This window comes from Molothrus aeneus, chromosome 30 (assembly GCF_037042795.1).
Source record: "Molothrus aeneus isolate 106 chromosome 30, BPBGC_Maene_1.0, whole genome shotgun sequence".
NCBI lineage: Eukaryota > Metazoa > Chordata > Aves > Passeriformes > Icteridae > Molothrus > Molothrus aeneus.
The window spans coordinates 2,356,768-2,375,262 of NC_089675.1; the positions used below are offsets into that span (position 1 = coordinate 2,356,768).

The following is an 18,495-nucleotide window of genomic DNA, read 5'->3' on the forward strand; positions in this document are numbered from 1 at the left end:
CGAGCGCCGCCGTTGGAGGGGCAGAGCCCGCCCCCGCGCGCGAGCGCGTCGTTGATTGGTCAGCGTGGGCGCGGCCCGGCCAATGGGAGCGCGGCGCTCGCTGCCGGCGTTCGGGCGCCCTCCGGTGGCGCCGCCGCCCTGGAGGGCGCCCCCTGGTGGAGGCGCCGCGCACGGGCAGCGCTGGGGCGGGACCCGGCGGGGCGGGCGGGGCGGGACCGGGAGGCGGCGGCAGCGCCGGACACAACGGGCTGAACCTCCCCCACCGCCCCCCGGTGCCTGGGCCGGGGATGGGGAACGTGGAGAGCGCGGACGGGGAGGCGCTGCCCCGGGGCCCGGGAACCCCGGCGGCCCCGGGGGGAGCCGGTCTCTTCGCCCCGGGAAAGATGCCGATGCCGGAGCCCTGCGAGCTGGAGGAGCGTTTCGCCCTGGTGCTGGTGAGAGGCCGACCCCCGCCGCGCTCCCCAGTTCCCGGTGCTCACCCTCCGTTCCCGGTGTGCCCCCCGGTGCGCTTCGCCCGTTCGCTCCGTCCGTGTTCCCGCTGAGCCCCCTCCCGGTTCATCCCTTCCCGGGACTCCTCCCGATGCGCTCTCCCGGACCAGTTGGCGGGCACCGGGCACCGCCGGGACGGCACCGCCGCCCTGAGCCGCCAGGGACGGGCGGGGAGCGCCGGTGCCCGCGGGGATGGGCAGCGACCGCGGGACCGCGGGGGACTCCCCACCCGGGACAGCCCCGGGGGTGACGCCACTCCCGGTGCCACCGCAGGGGCCCCTGAGGCCCGGGGACTTTGTAAACCGGGAAAGTCCGGTCGGGGCAGCGCGCGGGGCTGGGATTCCCCGCTGGGTGCGGGGGTTCCCGGTTTCCCGGTGCATGAAGTGGTTCCCGGTGGGCGCGGGTGCCCTGCGCGGTCCCCGGTCCGCTGTCACTGCCGGGGCGGTGGCCACCCTGGTGCCACCGCGGCCCCGGGACGTGGCTCGCCAGTGTCCCCGGTGCCACCGGGACCGAGGGGTCCCACCGGCGCTTGGGTGGCCCCGGAGCCGTCCCGGTGGCCCCTCCGCGGCGCCGGCTTTGTTTTGGGTGGGGGGGACACCGTGGCTGGGTGACACCGGTGCCCCCCGGCCCCCGCCATCCCGGTGGGAGCCGCCGCCAGCGGAAGCCGCAGCCGGGCAGGAAATGCCGAGTGTGGTCCCACGGGGCTCTGGAAGGCGAAATCGGGGCACCGAGGGGCACCGGGGGCACCGGCGTGGGCGCGTCCCGCCGGTAACGAGCAGCTCCCGCCCGTCCCGCATCCCACGCGGGGCCTATGGCGGGGGGGACACGTCCTGCCGGGCGACACCGGTACCGGGGGGGGTCACTTTGCAGGGTGGTGGCACCTGCCTCCCCCAAAATGTCCCCGCGGCCGTCGGCAGCTCCCGGTGCCGTCCCGGGGGCGGAAAATATTCCATCATGTGATGGAAGCCCGGCGGCCCCCGGGGGCGAGGATCCGCCCCGGAGCCCCCCCAAGCCCCGCTACCGCCGTTTCCCGGTGGGATTCAAGCCCGGGATAGCCATGGGGGGCTCCCGGTGGGGCGGACGGCGGAGGGGAAGTGCCCGGCCGGGAGCGGCCGCGTTCCCACCACAAAGGCAGGAAACGGAGCGGCGGGAACGCCGGGACGGGCGGGCGGCTGCGCTTCAAAGCCCCCCGCGGGTGCCCCTCGCCCCCAGGCGGGGTCTCTGGGCGTCCTTTCCGGCCCCGTTCCCAGCCAGGCCCGGGGTTTTGCTGCTGGACAAGGGGACAACCACAGCCCCGTGGGGAGGGCACGGTGCCCCTCGGGGGGCAGTTTTGGTGCTGGTGGTCAGTCTGTCCTGGTGGTCAGTCTGTCCTGAGGGTCAGTCCCATGGGAACCTTGCCCAGGGGTGCGTGGCCTCCCCCCGGGCTCTGTCCCGGTTTCCGGTGGGATCGGGATGAGCAGGGCAGGGCTGACCTGGAGGGGTGGAGCAGCTCCTGACAACGGGGCTGCCCCGGGCTGTGTCACTCGGGTGGCATCTCCCACCAGGGCGACATCACCCAGAGCAATGCCATCTCCCACCAGGGCGACATCACCCAGAGCAATGCCATCTCCCACCAGGGTGACATCGCCCACATGGGCTGGCATCTCTCCCTGGGGTGGCATTGCCCATCAGGGCAGTCACAGGCTCTCTGGCATCCCTGGTGCCCACTGTGGCACCCCATTTGTCCTGTGCCACATCCCACTGGGGTCTCCCCGATGATCCTGGACCAGCACCAGAGCCTGGCCTTGTGCCCGGTGTCCCAGTGAGCAGCCACCAGTGCCAGGCTTTGTGTCCAGTGTCCTGGGGAGGTGGCACCAGTGCCTGGCCCTGTGTTTGGTGTGCTGGGGAGGTGGCACCAGTGCCTGGCCCTATGTTTGGTGTCCTGGGGAGGTGGCACCGGTGCCAGGCCTTGTGTCTGGTGTCCTGGGCAGCTGGCACTGGTGCCTGGCCCCGTGTTTGGTGTCCTGGGGAGCTGGCACTGGTGCCTGGCCCCGTGTTTGGTGTCCTGGGCAGCTGGCACTGGTGCCTGGCCCCGTGCCACGGTCGGGAGCGGAGGCTGCGGTTGTGGCACGGAAGCGGCTGCAGACAGGAAGGATGCGTCAGGGATGGAGAGATTTGGTGCCTCTGGTGCTTGGCACGTGGCCCCAGTGGCACTGCTGTGCCCGTGCCACATCTGTGCCCGCTGGTGCACCCTGGTGCCAGGCGCTCTGGCTGTGTCACAGCTCAGGGTGCCCTTAGAGGGGACCCTGGCTGTACTCTGGGTGCTTTTTGGGGCCACCCAAGCTGTGCCATGGGTCCTGGTGCCCCTTGGGGGGCACTGTGGGTGCTGTGGGTGCTTTTTGGGGCCACCCAGGCTGTGCCATGGGTCTCGGTGTCCCTTGGGGGGTGCTGTCCCCGTGTCCCTCAGGGTGGCACCCACCCTGGTGCCAGGCGCTCTGGAAATGTCACAGCTCAGGGTGCCCTTAGAGGGGACCCTGGCTGTGTTGTGGATGCTTTTTGGGGCCACCCAAGCTGTGCCATGGGTCTCGATGGCCCTTGGGGGGCACTGTCCCCGTGTCCCTCAGGGTGACACCCCCCCTGTGTCCCCAGAGCTCCATGAACCTGCCCCCGGACAAAGCTCGGCTGCTGCGCCAATACGACAACGAGAAGAAGTGGGACCTCATCTGTGACCAGGTGGGGCTGGGTGGCCCGTGGAGGGTCTGGGGAGGGGACAATGCCGCTGTCCCAATGTCACCAACACCCTCCTGTCCCCTCCCAGGAGCGGTTCCAGGTGAAGAGCCCACCCCATGCCTACATCCAGAAGCTGCGCAGCTTCCTGGAGCCGGGTGTCACACGGAAGGTGAGGGGCTGGGGGCTTTGGGGGAGCCTTGAGGGGCTTTGGGGGAGCCTTGGGGGGCTTGGGGGTGCCTTGGGGGGGTTTGGGCAATCTGGGGGGCACGGCTCAGCCTTGCTTTGCCCCCAGAAGTTCAGGAGGAGGGTGCAGGAGTCCACCAAGGTGCTGCGGGAGCTGGAGATCAGCCTGAGGACCAACCACATTGGGTGAGCGGGGGGTCCTGGGGAGGGGCTGGGGGGTCCTGGGGATGGTTTGTGGGGTCCAAGCTGGGGGTGCAGAGTTCCGGATGGCTCGCGGGGTCCCGGCGGGGATCGGGGGTGCTGTCACCAGCCCCACGCAGCTGCAGGGGAAGCCGGAGGCGCTGCAGGAACTGGGCCGGTTCCTGCCCCGGCCCGCGGGCAGCTCCCGGGGGCGGATGCCGGGGCGGATGGGCCGCCGATGACGCCCTGAACGAGGCAGCGTGGCCAGATCCCGTCCGGCTCCTCCCGACAGACCGGAGGGGCTCGGTCGGTTCCATCCCCGACCCACCCCGGGATGATGCCCCGGAGCCGCGCAGGGAGCGGCCGGGACGGAGCCGTTCCCGGGGGATGTCGGGGACATCAGCGGAGGGTTCCCGGTGGCACAGCCGTGCCCGGGGCGGCTCGTGCACGTGCGGGCTGTTCCCCGCCGCCGGCCCCGCTCGTCCCTGCCCACGGAACCCAAAATAGCAGCAGCCGGAGACAGGAAACGGGCTGGGGCGAGGGGGCTGGCGGCGGCAGGAAAGGGGCGGCCGCGGCCCCCGGGGCTCCCTGACGCACGGCGGTGGGGTGGGCCGGGGACCCCCGGTGCTCCGGGGTGAACCCCTCACCCCGTGTACCCCCATCCCCTCCTTGCACCTCACGATTGCACCCCAAGACCCTCCCAAGGGTCGGGGACCCCCTGTACCCCCACCCGCACAGCACCTCACAATGCACCCCAAGACCCTCCCAAGGGTCGGGGTGAATCCACTCCCACCTCCTTGCCCGTGGGCACAGCACCTCACAATTGCACCCCAAGACCCTCCCAAGGGTCGGGCTGAATCCCCCACCCCCTGTACCCCCACCCCCTTCTTGGCACCCCACAACTGCACCCCAAGACCCTCCCAAGGGTCGGGGCACCCCGAATCCCCTCCTTTCCCCACGACGGGTGGGGATGGGGGTGCAGCCCCATCACCAAGCTCCGTTTCCCGCCCGCCCCGATCCCTCCCTGCCCTGCCCTCCTCAGATAACCCCGCGCTGGCGCTGGCACCGCTGATAACGGAGGGGCTGCACCCACCAGGGCAGTGCCCGCACCGGCCCCGTGCCAGGACGGGGGTCCCGGTGTTGGAGGGGGCTGTGCTGGGGGGGTCCCGGTGTTGGAGGGGGCTGTGCTGGGGGGGTCCCCGTGGTGGAGGGGGCTGTGCTGGGGGGGTCCCGGTTTCCCCTGGGGCTCTGATGGGTTCCTGGTGCCGCAGGTGGGTGCGGGAGTTCCTCAATGATGAGAACAAGGGGCTGGATGTGCTGGTGAATTACCTGTCCTTCGCCCAGTGCGCTGTCATGTGAGTGGGGTCGGGGGGGTCTCTGGGTGAGGGGAGGGGGCTCCAGGGAATCCTTGGGGAGTGTGGAAGTTGCCGGTGGCCGTGGCAGCTCCCTGATACCGGCCGGGTCCCTTATCAGCCCTGAGGCAGGGAGGGACCAGCGCGTTTCTGAGGGATGCGGGAATTTCAGACCCTCCCTGGCTGCTCTGGGAATTCCTGAGCCACCCTCGTGCCTCTGCTCACCCCGGGAGTGCCCACTTGGCACCTGCTTCAGTGCTTGCATCTGTGCTGGAGCCGTGTGCCCGCTGCCAGAGCTGCCAGAGCCGTGTGCCACCTGCCAAAGCACTGTGCCCGCTGCCAGAGCTGTGTGCCACCCTCCAGAGCTGTGTGCCCCCCGCCAGAGCCCTGTGCCCCCTGTCCAAGCACTGTGCCCGCTGCCAGAGCTGTGTGCCACCCTCCAGAGCCGTGTGCCCCCCGCCAGCGCCCTGTGCCCCCTGCCCAAGCCCTGTGCCCCCTGCCAGAGCCCTGTGCCCGCTGCCAGAGCACTGTGCCATCCACCAGAGCCTTGTGCCCGCTGTCAGAGTTGCCAGCGCTCTGTGCCCCCTGCCCAAGCCCTATGCCGCCTGCCAGAGCCCTGTGCCCGCTGCCAGAGCACTGTGCCATCCACCAGAGCCTTGTGCCCGCTGTCAGAACCCTGTGCCCCCTACCAGAGCCATGAACTCACTGCTATAGCCCTGTGCCCCCTGCCAGAGCCCTGTGCCACCCTCCAGAGCCCTGTGCCCCCTGCCACAGCCCTGTGCCCCCTCACCAGAGCAGTGTGCCCGCTGTCAGAGCCCTGTGCCCCCCTTCAGAGCCCTGTGCCCCCTTCCAGGGCACTGTGCCCCCTGCCAGAGCCCTGTGCCCCCTGCCCGAGCCCTGTGCCACCCACCAGTGCCTTGTGCCCCTGCCAAAGCAGTGTTCCTCCCCCGCCGTGCGCGTGTTCCCCCTCCAGGTTGGATTTTGAGGGCCTGGAAGGTGCTGAGGACGGTGCCCTGGAGAAGCTGCGCTCCTGGAGCAGATCCATCGAGGATCTGCAGCACCCCAGCGCCCTGCCCGCCCCCTTCACCAGCAGCCTGGCACGCTCTGCCCGCCAGACCGCCCTACGGTACGTGCCCGGGGGATGTCCCACTCTGGGGGGACATCCTGCCATGGGGGTACGTCCTGCTGCAGGGCTCTGGCTGCTTGCTGAGTGCTGTGCCAGTGTGCCATGCTGTGTGCCAGTGTGCCATGCTGTGTGCCATGCTGTGTGCCAGTGTGCCATGCTGTGTGCCATGCTGTGTGCCATGCCGAGCGCCGTCCTGACATGGTGCCACTCACCGCCCTGTCCCATGCCGCCTGCATGGCACAAACGCAGCGCTGTGCCTCGCCCTTGGTGTGCCACACGTGCCACAGCCTGTTCTGCCTCTCGTGCCCGCGCAGGCCTGGCACTGCCATCGCTGTCTCGCCATCCCGCCTGTCCTCTGCCCCCGCGGCTCCGCTCACCCTGCTCTGGCTGTCCCCCCGTGCCCCGGGGTAATGCACCCCGTTTCTGCTTCCAGGGCCGGGGTGCCCCTCTCTGGCTGTGCTCTCTCTCTGTCCCCTCCGTGCCCACCTCGCCGCCCGCCCGGTAAGTACCGGCTCTCCGGGGCCAGCCCCGTGCCCGCCTCTGCTCCGCCTCTGCACGCTCTGTCCCTGTCACCCTCTGGCTGCCTTTGTCCCTCTGAATCCCTGCTGGCTGTCCCCACGCTGTCCCCCCCGTTGGTGCCAGCCCCGCTCACTGTGTGCCCTGTCCTGCAGCTATGGCACTCTGCCCAGCCGCAGGGCACTGAAGAACTCACGCCTGGTGAGCCAGAAGGATGATGTTCACCTCTGCATCATGTGTCTTCGGGCCATCATGAACTACCAGGTACTGTCACCACACGGTGGGGGCGCCGTTGTCACCGCTGCCACCGCGGCTGACGCTGTTTTTGCTCTCCATCCCCACAGTACGGCTTCAACCTGGTCATGTCTCACCCCCACGCCGTCAACGAGATTGCCCTGAGCCTCAACAACAAGAACCCGAGGTGAGGGAGGGGCTGGCAGGGTGGGACAGGGGTCCTGGAGCTGGCAGGGGGTGGCACTGATGGCGATGGTGACACTGTGGCCAGGATGAAGGCGCTGGTGCTGGAGCTGTTGGCTGCTGTGTGCCTGGTGAGGGGCGGCCATGAGATCATCCTGGCAGCCTTTGACAACTTCAAGGAGGTACAAGGGGAGTGGGAATGGGGCTGGGATGGGGGAATGGAGGGAGACAGGACCAGGATGGGATGGGGGGAATGGAGGGAAAAAGAATCAGGTTGGGATGAGGGAATGGGGGCACCAGAATCAGGCTGGGACTGGGGAGCAGGACCCCTGCAATGGAGGAACTGGGGTCCCCAGGAGCAATCTGGGATGAGGGAAACCCCAAGAGAAGGCTGGGATGGGGGCACCAGGACCAGTCTGAGATGAGGGGAATGGAGGGAGACAGGAGCAGGGTGGGATGGGGGAATGGAGGGAAAAAGAACCAGGTTGGGATGGGGGAATGGAGGGAAAAAGAACCAGGTTGGGATGGGGGAATGGAGGGAGACAGGACCAGGGTGGGATGGGGGGAATAGGGGCACCAGAATCAGGCTGGGACTGGGGAGCAGGACCCCTGGATTGGAGGAACTGGGGACCCCAGGAGCAATCTGGGATGAGGGAAACCCCAAGAGAAGGCTGGGATGGGGGCACCAGGAGCAATCTGGGATGAGGGGAATGGAGGGAGACAGGACCAGGTTGGCATGGGGGGAATGGAGGGAGACAGGACGAGGTTGGGATGGGGGGAATGGAGTGCAGGGGTTGGAGGGATCAGGGAAGATGAGGAATGGAGGGTCTGGGAGCAGCAGGACCAGACTGGGATTAGGGAAGTGGAGTCCAGGAGATGAGAGGAGGGTCAGTGGCTGGGGGGCCACGCCAGGTGAACCCCATTTCTGCCTGCCCAGGTGTGCAAGGAGAAACACCGCTTCGAGCGGCTGATGGAATACTTCCGCAACGAGGACAGCAGCATCGACTTCATGGTGGGACACCCTGTCCTGGGTGAGGGGGAGGCTCTTTGGGGGGCCAGGAGGACTCCTGGTGACGCCAGCCCTGCCTGCAGGTGGCCTGCATGCAGTTCATCAACATCGTGGTGCACTCGGTGGAGGACATGAACTTCCGCGTCCATCTCCAGTACGAGTTCACCAAACTGGGGCTGGAGGAGTTCCTGCAGGTATGGGAGGGGGTCGAGGGTTAGGGGAATTGTGTTGGGGCCCCCCCCATCCTTGATGGTGCCTTTGTGCCCACAGAAGTCGAGGCACACGGAGAGTGAGAAGCTGCAGGTGCAGATCCAGGCGTACCTGGACAACGTCTTCGATGTGGGGGGGCTGCTGGAGGATGCTGAGACCAAGAATGTGGCCCTGGAGAAGGTGGAGGAGCTGGAGGAGCACCTGTCCCACGTATGTGAGCACAGGGGGATGTGGGGATGTTCCTTGCTGGGTCCCAGGGAGGTCAGAGGTGACACCAGGGGTGTCCCCGAGCTGCTGTCACAGCCGTGTCCCTTTCCCCAGCTAACGGAGAAGCTGCTGGACCTGGAGAACGAGAACATGATGCGGGTGGCAGAGCTGGAGAAGCAGCTGCTGCAGCGAGAGAAGGAGCTGGAGGTGGTCAAGGTGTGCTGGGGGGGGCTATAGGGGCTGTCGGGAATGGGGAAGGGTCCCAATCCCCCCGGTGTGACCCTCGCTGTCCCCAGGAGACCTACGAGCACACGAGCCACCAGGTGCACACACTGCGCAGGATGATCAAGGAGAAGGACGAGGCTTTCCGGCGGCACTACGGCTCCGAGCCGCCCCCGCTTCCCAGCGGGGCCGAGCCGCCCCCTCCGCTGCCCGAGCCCTCGGAGGAGACCCTGAGACCCCCGGTCCTGCCCCCCGTGGAAGCCGCGCCCCCCCCGCCGCCCCCTCCGCCTCCCCCGCTGCCGCCCCCCGCGCCCCCGCTCCCAGGTGAGGAGGAGGAGGAGGAGGAGGAGGAGGAGGAGGAGGAGGAGGAGGAGGGGAAGCTCCCGGGGCACCCAAAATGGGGCAGCTCAGAGCGGGGTGTCCCCAGGGGTGGGACGGGTCCCAGGCAGGGATGTCCCTGGTGCTGGGTCACACCCGAGGGTGGGTGGTCCCCAAAATTGGGGTCTCACCCCCTCCCTCTGATGGCTCCACAGGGAAATGTCCCCCGGCCCCGCCGCTGCCCGGGGCTTCACCCTCCATCGCCCTCACCGTGGGGCTCTCAGGTACGTGGGGACGAGGGGGGACCACAGGGTGGGGACAGGGGACAGGGAGGGTGTGGGCACTGGATGTGGGGACTGGGACAGTGCAGGGACAGTGGGGACAGGGGCCAGGGTGTGGGCACTGGATGTTGGGACTGGGACAGTGCAGGGACAGTGGAGACAGGAGGATGTGGGGACCATGGGGACAGGGAGGTGTGGGGAGTGGGACAGTGCAGGGTCAGTGGGGACAGGGGACAGGGAGGACGTGGGCACTGTAAGGACAGGGAACAGGGAGGATGTGTGCACTGGGACAGTGCAGGGACAGTGGGGACAGGAGGATGTGGGGATCATGGGGACAGGGATGGTGTAGGGACTGTGTGGACAGGGAGGACATGGGAACTGTGGGGACAGGGACAAGGGACAGGGAGGATGTGGGGACCAGGGTGCTGGAGTTGCAATCCCCAAGGAACACGCGCTCAGGGGACCCCAGCACGGGGATTGGGTGGCCCGGGGGTTGATGACACCAGGCTCGGGTGGCTCAGGGTGGGCACAGGACATGTCCCCGTGCCCTGGGGGTGCTGAGCTGGCTCCCACCCCGCTGGCAGCCATCCGGATCAAGAAACCCATCAAGACCAAGTTCCGGCTGCCTGTGTTCAACTGGACAGCGATGAAGCCCAGCCAGATCAGCGGGACGGTGTTCAGTGAGCTGGATGATGAGAGGGTGCTGGAGGTGAGCCCAGGACCCCTCTGGAGCCACATTTCTCTCCACAGAGAAAAAACAAGGCACAACTTCCCTAGGATATTTCTGGGATTCACATTCTCTGAAGCTTAGAGAAAGGAAAAAAACCAGTTCTTATCTCAATTGCTGCTCCTCTTGTTGTTCACGAGAAGGGTGCATTGTGGAAGATTTTTTACCTGAAGGGAATTGATAATTGGATTCAGGTTATTTGATCAATTATTCTGGTCAATTTGATTAACTGACCAGTTGAATCCAGGTGCGTGTGTCAGGACTGTCAGCTGACAGTCATGACATTCTGTGCAGTGGAGTTGAGTGCTTGGCAGATTCAGTTTAGATGTAGTAATATAGTGTAGAATATACTATATTATAGTATAATATACTGTAATATGGTATAGAATACACTATAATACAGTATATTACAATATGTAATATAGTACAGTAATATAGTATAGAATATACTAATATATATAGTATATAATAGTATAGTAATATAGTATAGAATAATATAGTATAGTATAATAGTAATAAAGTATAAAATAATATCCTGTAATATAGTATATAATATACTATAATAAAGTATATTATAATATGTAATATAGTATAGTAATATAGGATATAATATACTAATATATATGTAGTGTATATATAGTAATATAGTATATCATATGCTAATATATATTATATAGTATAGAATAATATCCTGTAATATAGCATAGAATATACTAATATATATAGTATATAATTTAGTAATATAGTGTAGACTATAGTATAATAGTAATATAGTATAGAATAATATCCTGTAATATAGTATAGAATACACTATAATATAGTAAATTATAATATGTAATATAGTATAGAATATACTAATATATATAGTATAGAATAATGTAGTAATATAGTATGGAATAATATACTGTAATATAGTATAGGATATAGTATAATAGTAATATAGTAATATAGCATAGAATATACTGTAATATAGTATAGAATATAGTATAATATAGTATATTATAATATGTAATGTAGTATAAAAAAATAGAATATAGTATAATAATAGTAATATAGTATAGAACAATATAGTATAGAATAATAGATTATAGTATAATAATAGTAATACAGTATAGAATATAGTACAGAATATAGTATAGTAGTAATATAGTATAGAACAATATAGTATAATAAAGTAATTAATTAGCCTTCTGATATTATGGGGTCCTCCTCTCCACGTGGGCACCCCCAGCCCCAGTTCTGACCCCCCTGATCCCCCCAGGACCTGGACCTGGAGCGCTTCGAGGAGCTGTTCAAGACCAAGGCGCAGGGCCCGGCGCTGGACCTGGTGTGTGCCAAGAGCAAGGCGGCGCAGAAAGTGGCCACCAAGGTGACCCTGCTGGAGGCCAACCGTGCCAAGAACTTGGCCATCACCCTGCGCAAGGCCGGCCGCAGCGCCGACGAGATCTGCCGGGCCATCCACACGTATGGGCTGCACTGCGGGGGCAGAAACGGGGCAGGGAGGGTCAGGAATGGGGTGCAGGAGGGTAAACAGGGTTCAAGGGGGTTGGTTGGGGTGCAAGGGGGTCGGTTGGGGTGCAGATGGTTTGGCTGGGGGCAAGGTGGCTGCTTGGGGTTCAGGGGACCTAGGCAGAGTACAGGGAGTCTTGGCAGAGGTGCAGCAGGACTTGTTTGGGGTTCAGGGGGGCAGGCAGGGTGCAGAGAGACTATCTAGAATGCAGAGGGGCTTGTTGGGGTGCAGAGGACGTGGCTGGGGGGCACATGGTCTGACTGGAGTTCAGGAGGTCCAGGCAGGGTGCAGAGAGACTGTCTGGAATACAGAGGGGCTTGTTGGGGTGCAGGGGGTCTGGCCAGGGGGAGGGGGATCAACAGGAGAGGCAGGCAAGGGCTTGTTGGGGTGCAGAGGACTTGGCTGGGGGGCATGTGGTCTGACTGGCGTTCAGGAGGTCCAGGTGGGGTACAGAGGTCCAGGCAGGGTGCAGGGGCTCTGGCTGTGGTTCTGGGTGGCCAAAGGATGGGATCCAGGCTTCCCAAACTGGGCACCATGGGGATCTGCTCCCCAACACTGCGGTGCGGGGGCAGGTTCGACCTGGCGACGCTGCCGGTGGATTTTGTGGAGTGCCTGATGCGGTTCCTGCCCACGGAGGCGGAGGCCAAGGCGCTGAGGCAGTACGAGCGCGAGCGGAAGCCGCTGGAGGAGCTGGCGGATGAGGATCGCTTCATGCTGCAGTTCAGCAAGGTGGAGAGGCTGCCCCAGCGCATGGCCATCATGGCCTTCCTCGGCAACTTCACCGAGAATATCCAGATGCTGACGCCGGTACGGAGCTGGGGAGGGGGGTACTGGAGCTGCTGCAGCCTGAACCCCAGCTGAGCCCCCTGTGCTGTCCCCCTGCAGCAGCTCAACGCCATCATCGCGGCCTCGGCCTCGGTTAAGTCGTCGCAGAAGCTGAAGCACATGTTGGAGGTGGGGATGTGAGGACAGTCCTTCATCCAGCCTCACTGTAGCTGGGTGAGGGGGATCCTGTGAGGGTCTCGCTCCCTCCTGACCCTCCAACCCTGCTGCTTTGCCCCTGCAGATCATCTTGGCTCTGGGCAATTACATGAACAGCAGCAAACGTGGCGCAGTCTACGGCTTCAAACTGCAGAGTCTGGACCTGGTGGGCAGCCCCTTCCCGGCTCCCTGGGACTCTGAGGGTCCCATCCCACCATCCTGACCCCCTCCCCAAATCCTCCTGCAGCTCCTGGACACCAAGTCAACCGACAGGAAGATGACATTGCTGCACTTCATCGCGCTGACGGTGCGGGAGAAGTACCCAGAGCTGGCGACCTTCTGGCAGGAGCTGCACTTTGTGGAGAAAGCTGCAGCAGGTGCTCCTCAACCTCACCCATGGTCCCACCTCGCTGTCCCGGCCCCACACAGCCACTGACCTGTTGTCATTATAGTGCAAGAGTTCCATTGTCATTACATTGCAAGGGTTCCATATTACTAGAGTTTCGTACCTCCTTGATGTTTCTCTTGTAGACAGCTTCTCTAAACACCGACTCTTCCTTATCCTCACAGTAGCCAACTGACTCCAGTTCCCACCAATCCACTCTTTTATAACACTCTTCTTATTAGCTACAGCTGTGGCCTGTTAAGATCAGGCCTTCTCCTAATCTTTAGTAATTGGTTCAGCTGCAACTCTTTATGGGATAAGATTACATTCTATACCACCTTCATTTACCCATACTGTATCCCCCTACACTGACCCATCCCGTGTCCCTGCAGTGTCCCTGGAGAACGTGCTGCTGGATGTGAAGGAGCTGGGCCGGGGCATGGAGCTGCTGCGGCGGGAGTGCGGGCAGCACGAGAGCGCGGTGCTGCGCAGCTTCCTGGGCGGCAGCGAGGGGCAGCTGGAGCGGCTGCAGCGCGACGCGCGCACGGCCGAGGTGAGGGCGGCTCACGCCCGGCCTGGCACCAGCCACGGGCACAGCTGCTGGGCCACACCTCGCTCTGCAAACTCCTCGTGCACATCTGCTCATCCACACCTTGTGTTGCATGCTCCTTGTCCACATCTGGTTCTGCTCCTGGCTCTGCAAACTCCTCGTGCACACCTGGTCAGCCACATCTTGCTCTGCACGCTCTTGTTGCACCCCTGCCTTCCTCTGCATGCTCCATGTCATTCTTCATCATCCACACCTTGTCTTGCATGCTCCTTGTGCACACCTGGTCATCGAAACCTTGCTCTGCAAACTTCTCATGCACATCTGGTTCTGCTCCTGGCTGTGCACACTTCTCGTGCACATCTGGTCATCCACACCTTGCTCTGCATGCTCCTCTTTGCACCCCTGCTTTCCTCTGCATGTTCCGTGTCCTTCATCATCCACACCTTGTCTTGCACAGTCCTTGTGCACATCTGGTCACCCACACCTTGTCTTGCATGGTTCTTGTGCACATCTGATCACCCACACCTTGTCTTGCATGGTCCATGGGCACACCTGGAGTTCCACACCTTGCTCTGTATGCTCCTCTTGCACTCCTGCTTACCTTTGCATGCTCCATGTCATTCTTCATCATCCACACCTTGTCTTGCACGGTCCTTGTGCATACCTGGTCATCCACACCTTGTCTTGCAAACTTCTCATGCACATCTGGTTCTGCTCCTGGCTGTGCACACCCCTTGTGCTCTCCTGCCTTCCTCTGCATTCTCTCTGTGCATTCCTTTTCACTCACACCTTGCTCTGCACGCTCCTCGTGCTCTCCTCCCCTGCTCTGCCCACACGTGGTGCCCACTGTGCCTTGCCCTCCCCCTGTGCTGGGCACTGTCTGTGCCTAACCCTGCTCCTGTGCCAGGACGCCTACAACACCGTGGTGCGGTATTTCGGTGAGAGCCCCAAGACCACCCCCCCATCTGTCTTCTTCCCGGTTTTTGTCCGCTTCATCCACTCCTACAAGGTGAGGTGGGGCCAGGAAGGGTTACCCTGAAGGTGAGTGGCTCCATGGTGGGGGAAATCTGACCCCTCCCCACCTGTGTGCCCCGGCAGGACGCGGAGCAGGAAAACGAGACGCGCAAGAAGCAGGAGGAGGTGATGCGGGAGAAGCTGCTGGCACAGGAGGCTAAAAAGCAGGAGAAGGTTGGTGAAGGCAGCCAAAGGGTGGTTTGGGGAGTAGGGGGCACGGAGGGGACCCCTTTGTCCCTCACCTGGACCCCCTGTGCCTCCCTCGCAGCGGAACAAGTGGCAGCAGCAGGAGCTGATCGCGGAGCTGCGGCGGCGCCAGGCCAAGGACCACCGGCCCATGTACGAGGGCAAGGATGGCACCATCGAGGACATCATCACTGGTACGGCCCCCTCGGCCCCTTGCCCCCTGCCCTGGCCCTGCCAGCCACGGGGGCTGACGTGTCCCTGTCCCCCCCGTCCCCTGCCCGTCCCCCCGCAGCGCTGAAGAGCGTCCCCTTCACTGCCCGCACGGCCAAGCGGGGCTCCCGCTTCTTCTGCGACCCGTCCCACCACGACGAGTCCAGCTGTTAAGAGCCCAGGTACCACCTGCATGCCTGGATCCCCCTGGATCCCACCTGGATCCCCCTGGGTTCCCCCTGACCCCCGCATGCCCCCCTTCTGCACGCCCCCCCCTCCCTGCATGTTGTCACCCCAGGGTGTCTGGTGTGCCCCAGGCCTTTGGATTGGGGCAGGATCTTAATGCAAGGCTGGATCCCAGCACTGGATCCCAGTGCAAGGCTGGATCCCAGCACAGGATCCCAGTGCAAGGCTGGATCCCAGCACTGGATCCCAGTGCAAGGCTGGATCCCAGCGCTGGATCCCAACACAGAGCTGGATCCCAGCACAGGATCCCAGTGCAAGGCTGGATCCCAGCACTGGATCCCAGTGCAAGGCTGGATCCCAGCACTGGATCCCAGTGCAAGGCAGGATGCCAGCACAGGGTCCCAGCACAGGATCCTGGTACAAGGCTGGATCCCAGCACAGATTCCCAGCACAGGATCCCAACTCAGAGCTGGGTCCCAGCACAGGATCCCAGCACAGAGCTGGATCCCAGCTCAGAATCCCAGTGCAAGGCTAGATCCCAGCACAGGATCCCAGCACAGGATCCCAGCACAGGATCCCAGCACAGAGCTGGATCCCAGATCAGAATCCCAGCAGAGGATTCCAGTGCAAGGCTGGATCCCAGCACAGGATCCCAACTCAGAGCTGGATCTCAGCACAGGATCCTGGTGCAAGGCAGGATTCCAGCACAGGATCCCAGCACAGAGCTGGATCCCAGCACAGGATCCCAGCACAGAGCTGGATCCCAGCACAGGATCCCAGTGCAAGATCCCAACACAAAGCTGGATCCCAACACAGGATCCCAGCATAAGATCCTAGTGCAAGGCTGGATCCCAGCACAGGATCCCAGTGCAAGGCTGGATCACAGCTCAGGATTCCAGATCAAGGCTAGATCCCAGCACAGGAATCTTGGTGCAAGGCTGGATCCCAGCACAGGATCCCCACAAAGGATCCCAACACAAAGATGGATCCCAGCACAGGATCCCAGTGCAAGGCTAGATCCCAGCACAGGATCCCAGTGCAAGGCTGGATCCCAGCACAGGATCCCAGCACAAAGCTGGATCACAGCTCAGGATTCCAGATCAAGGCTAGATCCCAGCACAGGAATCTTGGTGCAAGGCTAGATCGCAGCACAAGATCCTCACACAGGATCCCAACACAAAGCTGGATCCCAGCACAGGATCCTACTTCAAGGCAGAGTCTCAGCACTGGATCCAAGTTCAAGGCTGGATCCCAGCACAGGATCCCAGCATAAGGCTGGATCTGGGTGGAAGGCCAGCTCCTGGCACTGGATCGCAGTGAAATGTTGCTGCCCAGCATGGAGTCCTGGCACAGGATTCCAGTCCAGGATCCTGGTGCAAGGCTGGATTCCAGCCCAGATCCTACTGCAATATTGGATCCCAGAGTGGGTCACTGGATCCCAGGGCAGGATCCCAGTGCACTACTGGGTCTCAAGGTGGGATCCCAGCACAGTGCTGGATCCCAGGCTGGTATCCCAGTGCCCTACTGGGTCCCAGGACAAGGTCCCAGTGCACTACTGGGTTCTGGGCAGGATCCCAGGGCAAAACTGGATCCCAAAGCAGGGTCCCAGTGCAAGACTGGATGCCAGGCTGGTATCCCAGTGCCCTACTGGGTCTCAAGATGGGATCCTAGCACAGTACTGGATCCCACACTGGTATCCCAGTGCACTCCTGGGTCCCAGGACAAGGTCCCAGTGCACTACTGGGTTCTGGGCAGGATCCCAGTGCAAGACTGGATGCCAGGGTATGGTCCCAGTGCCCTGCTGGAGCCCAGAATGGGGATCCCAGAGCGTTACTGGCTCCTAGGCCAGTGCCTGGAGGACTCAGCCTGTGGTGCCTGTATTCTGGGGGGGTCACCTGGGCACCCCCTCAGGCCAGGCCAGGTGTCCCTGGCTCTGTCCCTGACTGTCCCTTCCATCCCACAGCCCGAAGGTGGATCCGCCTGTAGCCCAGCAAGGCAAAGGAGCCCGACCGGGGGGCAGGGGAGGACTGGGGCTGCCTCAGCCCCTCCTCACCCCCCTCTGCCCCCCAAGTGCCCCGTGAGGCTCCGTCCTGCCCTGACACCACGTGGAGCAGGGCCAAAATGTCCCCGTGCCACCATTCCCACGGGTGACATCCCTGTGCCTGGGGAGACCCTGCACCCCCTGCCCACCCAAGGCAGAGGCCAAATCCATCTGTGGTGGGGCCCCAGCATCAGGAGCTGACCCATGGGGTGCTCCCCTCCCTGTCAGGGTCCCCTTGTCCCTGGTGGGGCTCAGAGCCCCCAGCCCCACTAGAGGACCAGAGGGACCCCTCCACCCCGCGCTCGACACTTTGACCACTGAGGTGAACACTAAGTGCCAAAAAAAAGGGACCAAAGCCAGGCTGGGGGGGCACTGGGAGAGGGGCAGGATGGTGCCCCCCACCCCAGGACCCCCCTGCCCTTTCCCCCCCACAGTGACTTTTTGTACATGTGAAATATATGGAGTCTTTTACATGGCCGGTGCCTGATTTGGGGGAACGTGGTGGGGACACAGAGGCAGCCCAGGAGTTTGAGGAGCCTCCCCAGGCTGTGGTTCCGTTTCTGGGGGGGCAGGGAGGGGGCACAAAGATGTGCAGGGACCAGAGCTTTGGCAGAGCTTTGCAGTGCTGTTATTAAAGCTGTGGGATTAAGGAGAAGGGGGGACCTGCTTTGGGGAGGAATTGGGAGCCCCCCTGCATCCCCAGCCCCATTCCGGTGTGGGGTGGTCCCAGTTCACCCCATTTTTGGTGGCTCTGGGGGACTGGGAACAGATTGGAGGCTGGGAGGGGCTGCAGGGGGAGCAGGATGAGGTCCCAAGGGATTGGAGGGGCAGGATGGCAAAAAGGGCTTGTGGGGGTGGCCATGGGGGTGCTGGGAGGGGCAGGATGTGACCCCAGACCCTCAGCAGCGGCACAAGGGCCTGGCCTCCCTCGCTGAGCCCCACCAGCCCAGGGATTAGCCCTGAAACAGGGAATAAAAGTTTTCCCTAATCCTCTTGGGGGGATTACCAGCACTGCCACACCCAGGGTGGGATCTGGCCCGGCCTCAGCCCCCCCAGCGCCGCTGCTGACCTGGGACCTTTTAATCCACCCACACAAACCCCCTGCTCCATCCTGGGGGACCCTCGGAGATGCTGTGGGCAAAGATGCTGCTGTCCGGCCGTGTCCATCTGTCCATCCATCCATCTGTCCGTCCATCCATCTGCCAGGCTTAGGCAGGTCCCATCTGCCCTCAGTGACATCCAGGCCCCTGACTCCCCAGTGCCCAGGGCAGGATCCCTGTGCACATCCTGTTCCCAAGGGTCACTGGAGGTGCTGCAGCCAAGGCTGCTGCTGCCCGGCCATGTCCATCAATGTTGATCTGTGTCCATCTGTCCATCCATCCATCCATCTGCCGCTCAGGGCAGGATCCCAGTGCACATCCTGCTCTGTTCCCGAGGGTCACTGGAGGTGCTGCAGCCAAGGACGCTTCTGCCCAGCCATGTCCAT

The 18,495-nt window shown here is 62.4% G+C and overlaps 1 protein-coding gene across 1 annotated transcript; it reads left to right on the forward strand.

Moving 5' to 3' along the window:
- Positions 1-287: 287 nt before the first annotated feature.
- Positions 288-17,480, forward strand: FMNL3 (formin like 3). The gene is made up of 27 exons (XM_066567768.1): positions 288-434; positions 3,118-3,201; positions 3,287-3,367; positions 3,491-3,567; positions 4,833-4,916; positions 5,887-6,039; positions 6,711-6,819; positions 6,900-6,976; positions 7,061-7,154; positions 7,910-7,984; positions 8,065-8,175; positions 8,252-8,401; positions 8,513-8,614; positions 8,695-8,944; positions 9,154-9,222; positions 9,804-9,928; positions 11,208-11,410; positions 12,029-12,263; positions 12,342-12,410; positions 12,523-12,603; positions 12,685-12,814; positions 13,215-13,375; positions 14,280-14,381; positions 14,471-14,560; positions 14,655-14,766; positions 14,865-14,964; positions 16,932-17,480. The coding sequence occupies exons 1-26, from the start codon at positions 288-290 to the stop codon at positions 14,954-14,956; spliced, it is 3,063 nt and encodes a 1,020-aa protein (XP_066423865.1). The 3' UTR covers positions 14,957-14,964; positions 16,932-17,480.
- Positions 17,481-18,495: the final 1,015 nt, after the last annotated feature.

Excerpts from the sequence above, each read along its gene's own strand:
- FMNL3 (XM_066567768.1), top strand. The coding sequence starts at position 288 with ATGGGGAACGTGGAGAGCGCGGACGGGGAGGCGCTGCCCCGGGGCCCG. Across the intron at positions 8,402-8,512 it reads TGGAGGAGCACCTGTCCCAC|CTAACGGAGAAGCTGCTGGA; the intron begins GTATGTGAGCAC and ends CCCTTTCCCCAG. Across the intron at positions 14,561-14,654 it reads AGGCTAAAAAGCAGGAGAAG|CGGAACAAGTGGCAGCAGCA; the intron begins GTTGGTGAAGGC and ends CCTCCCTCGCAG.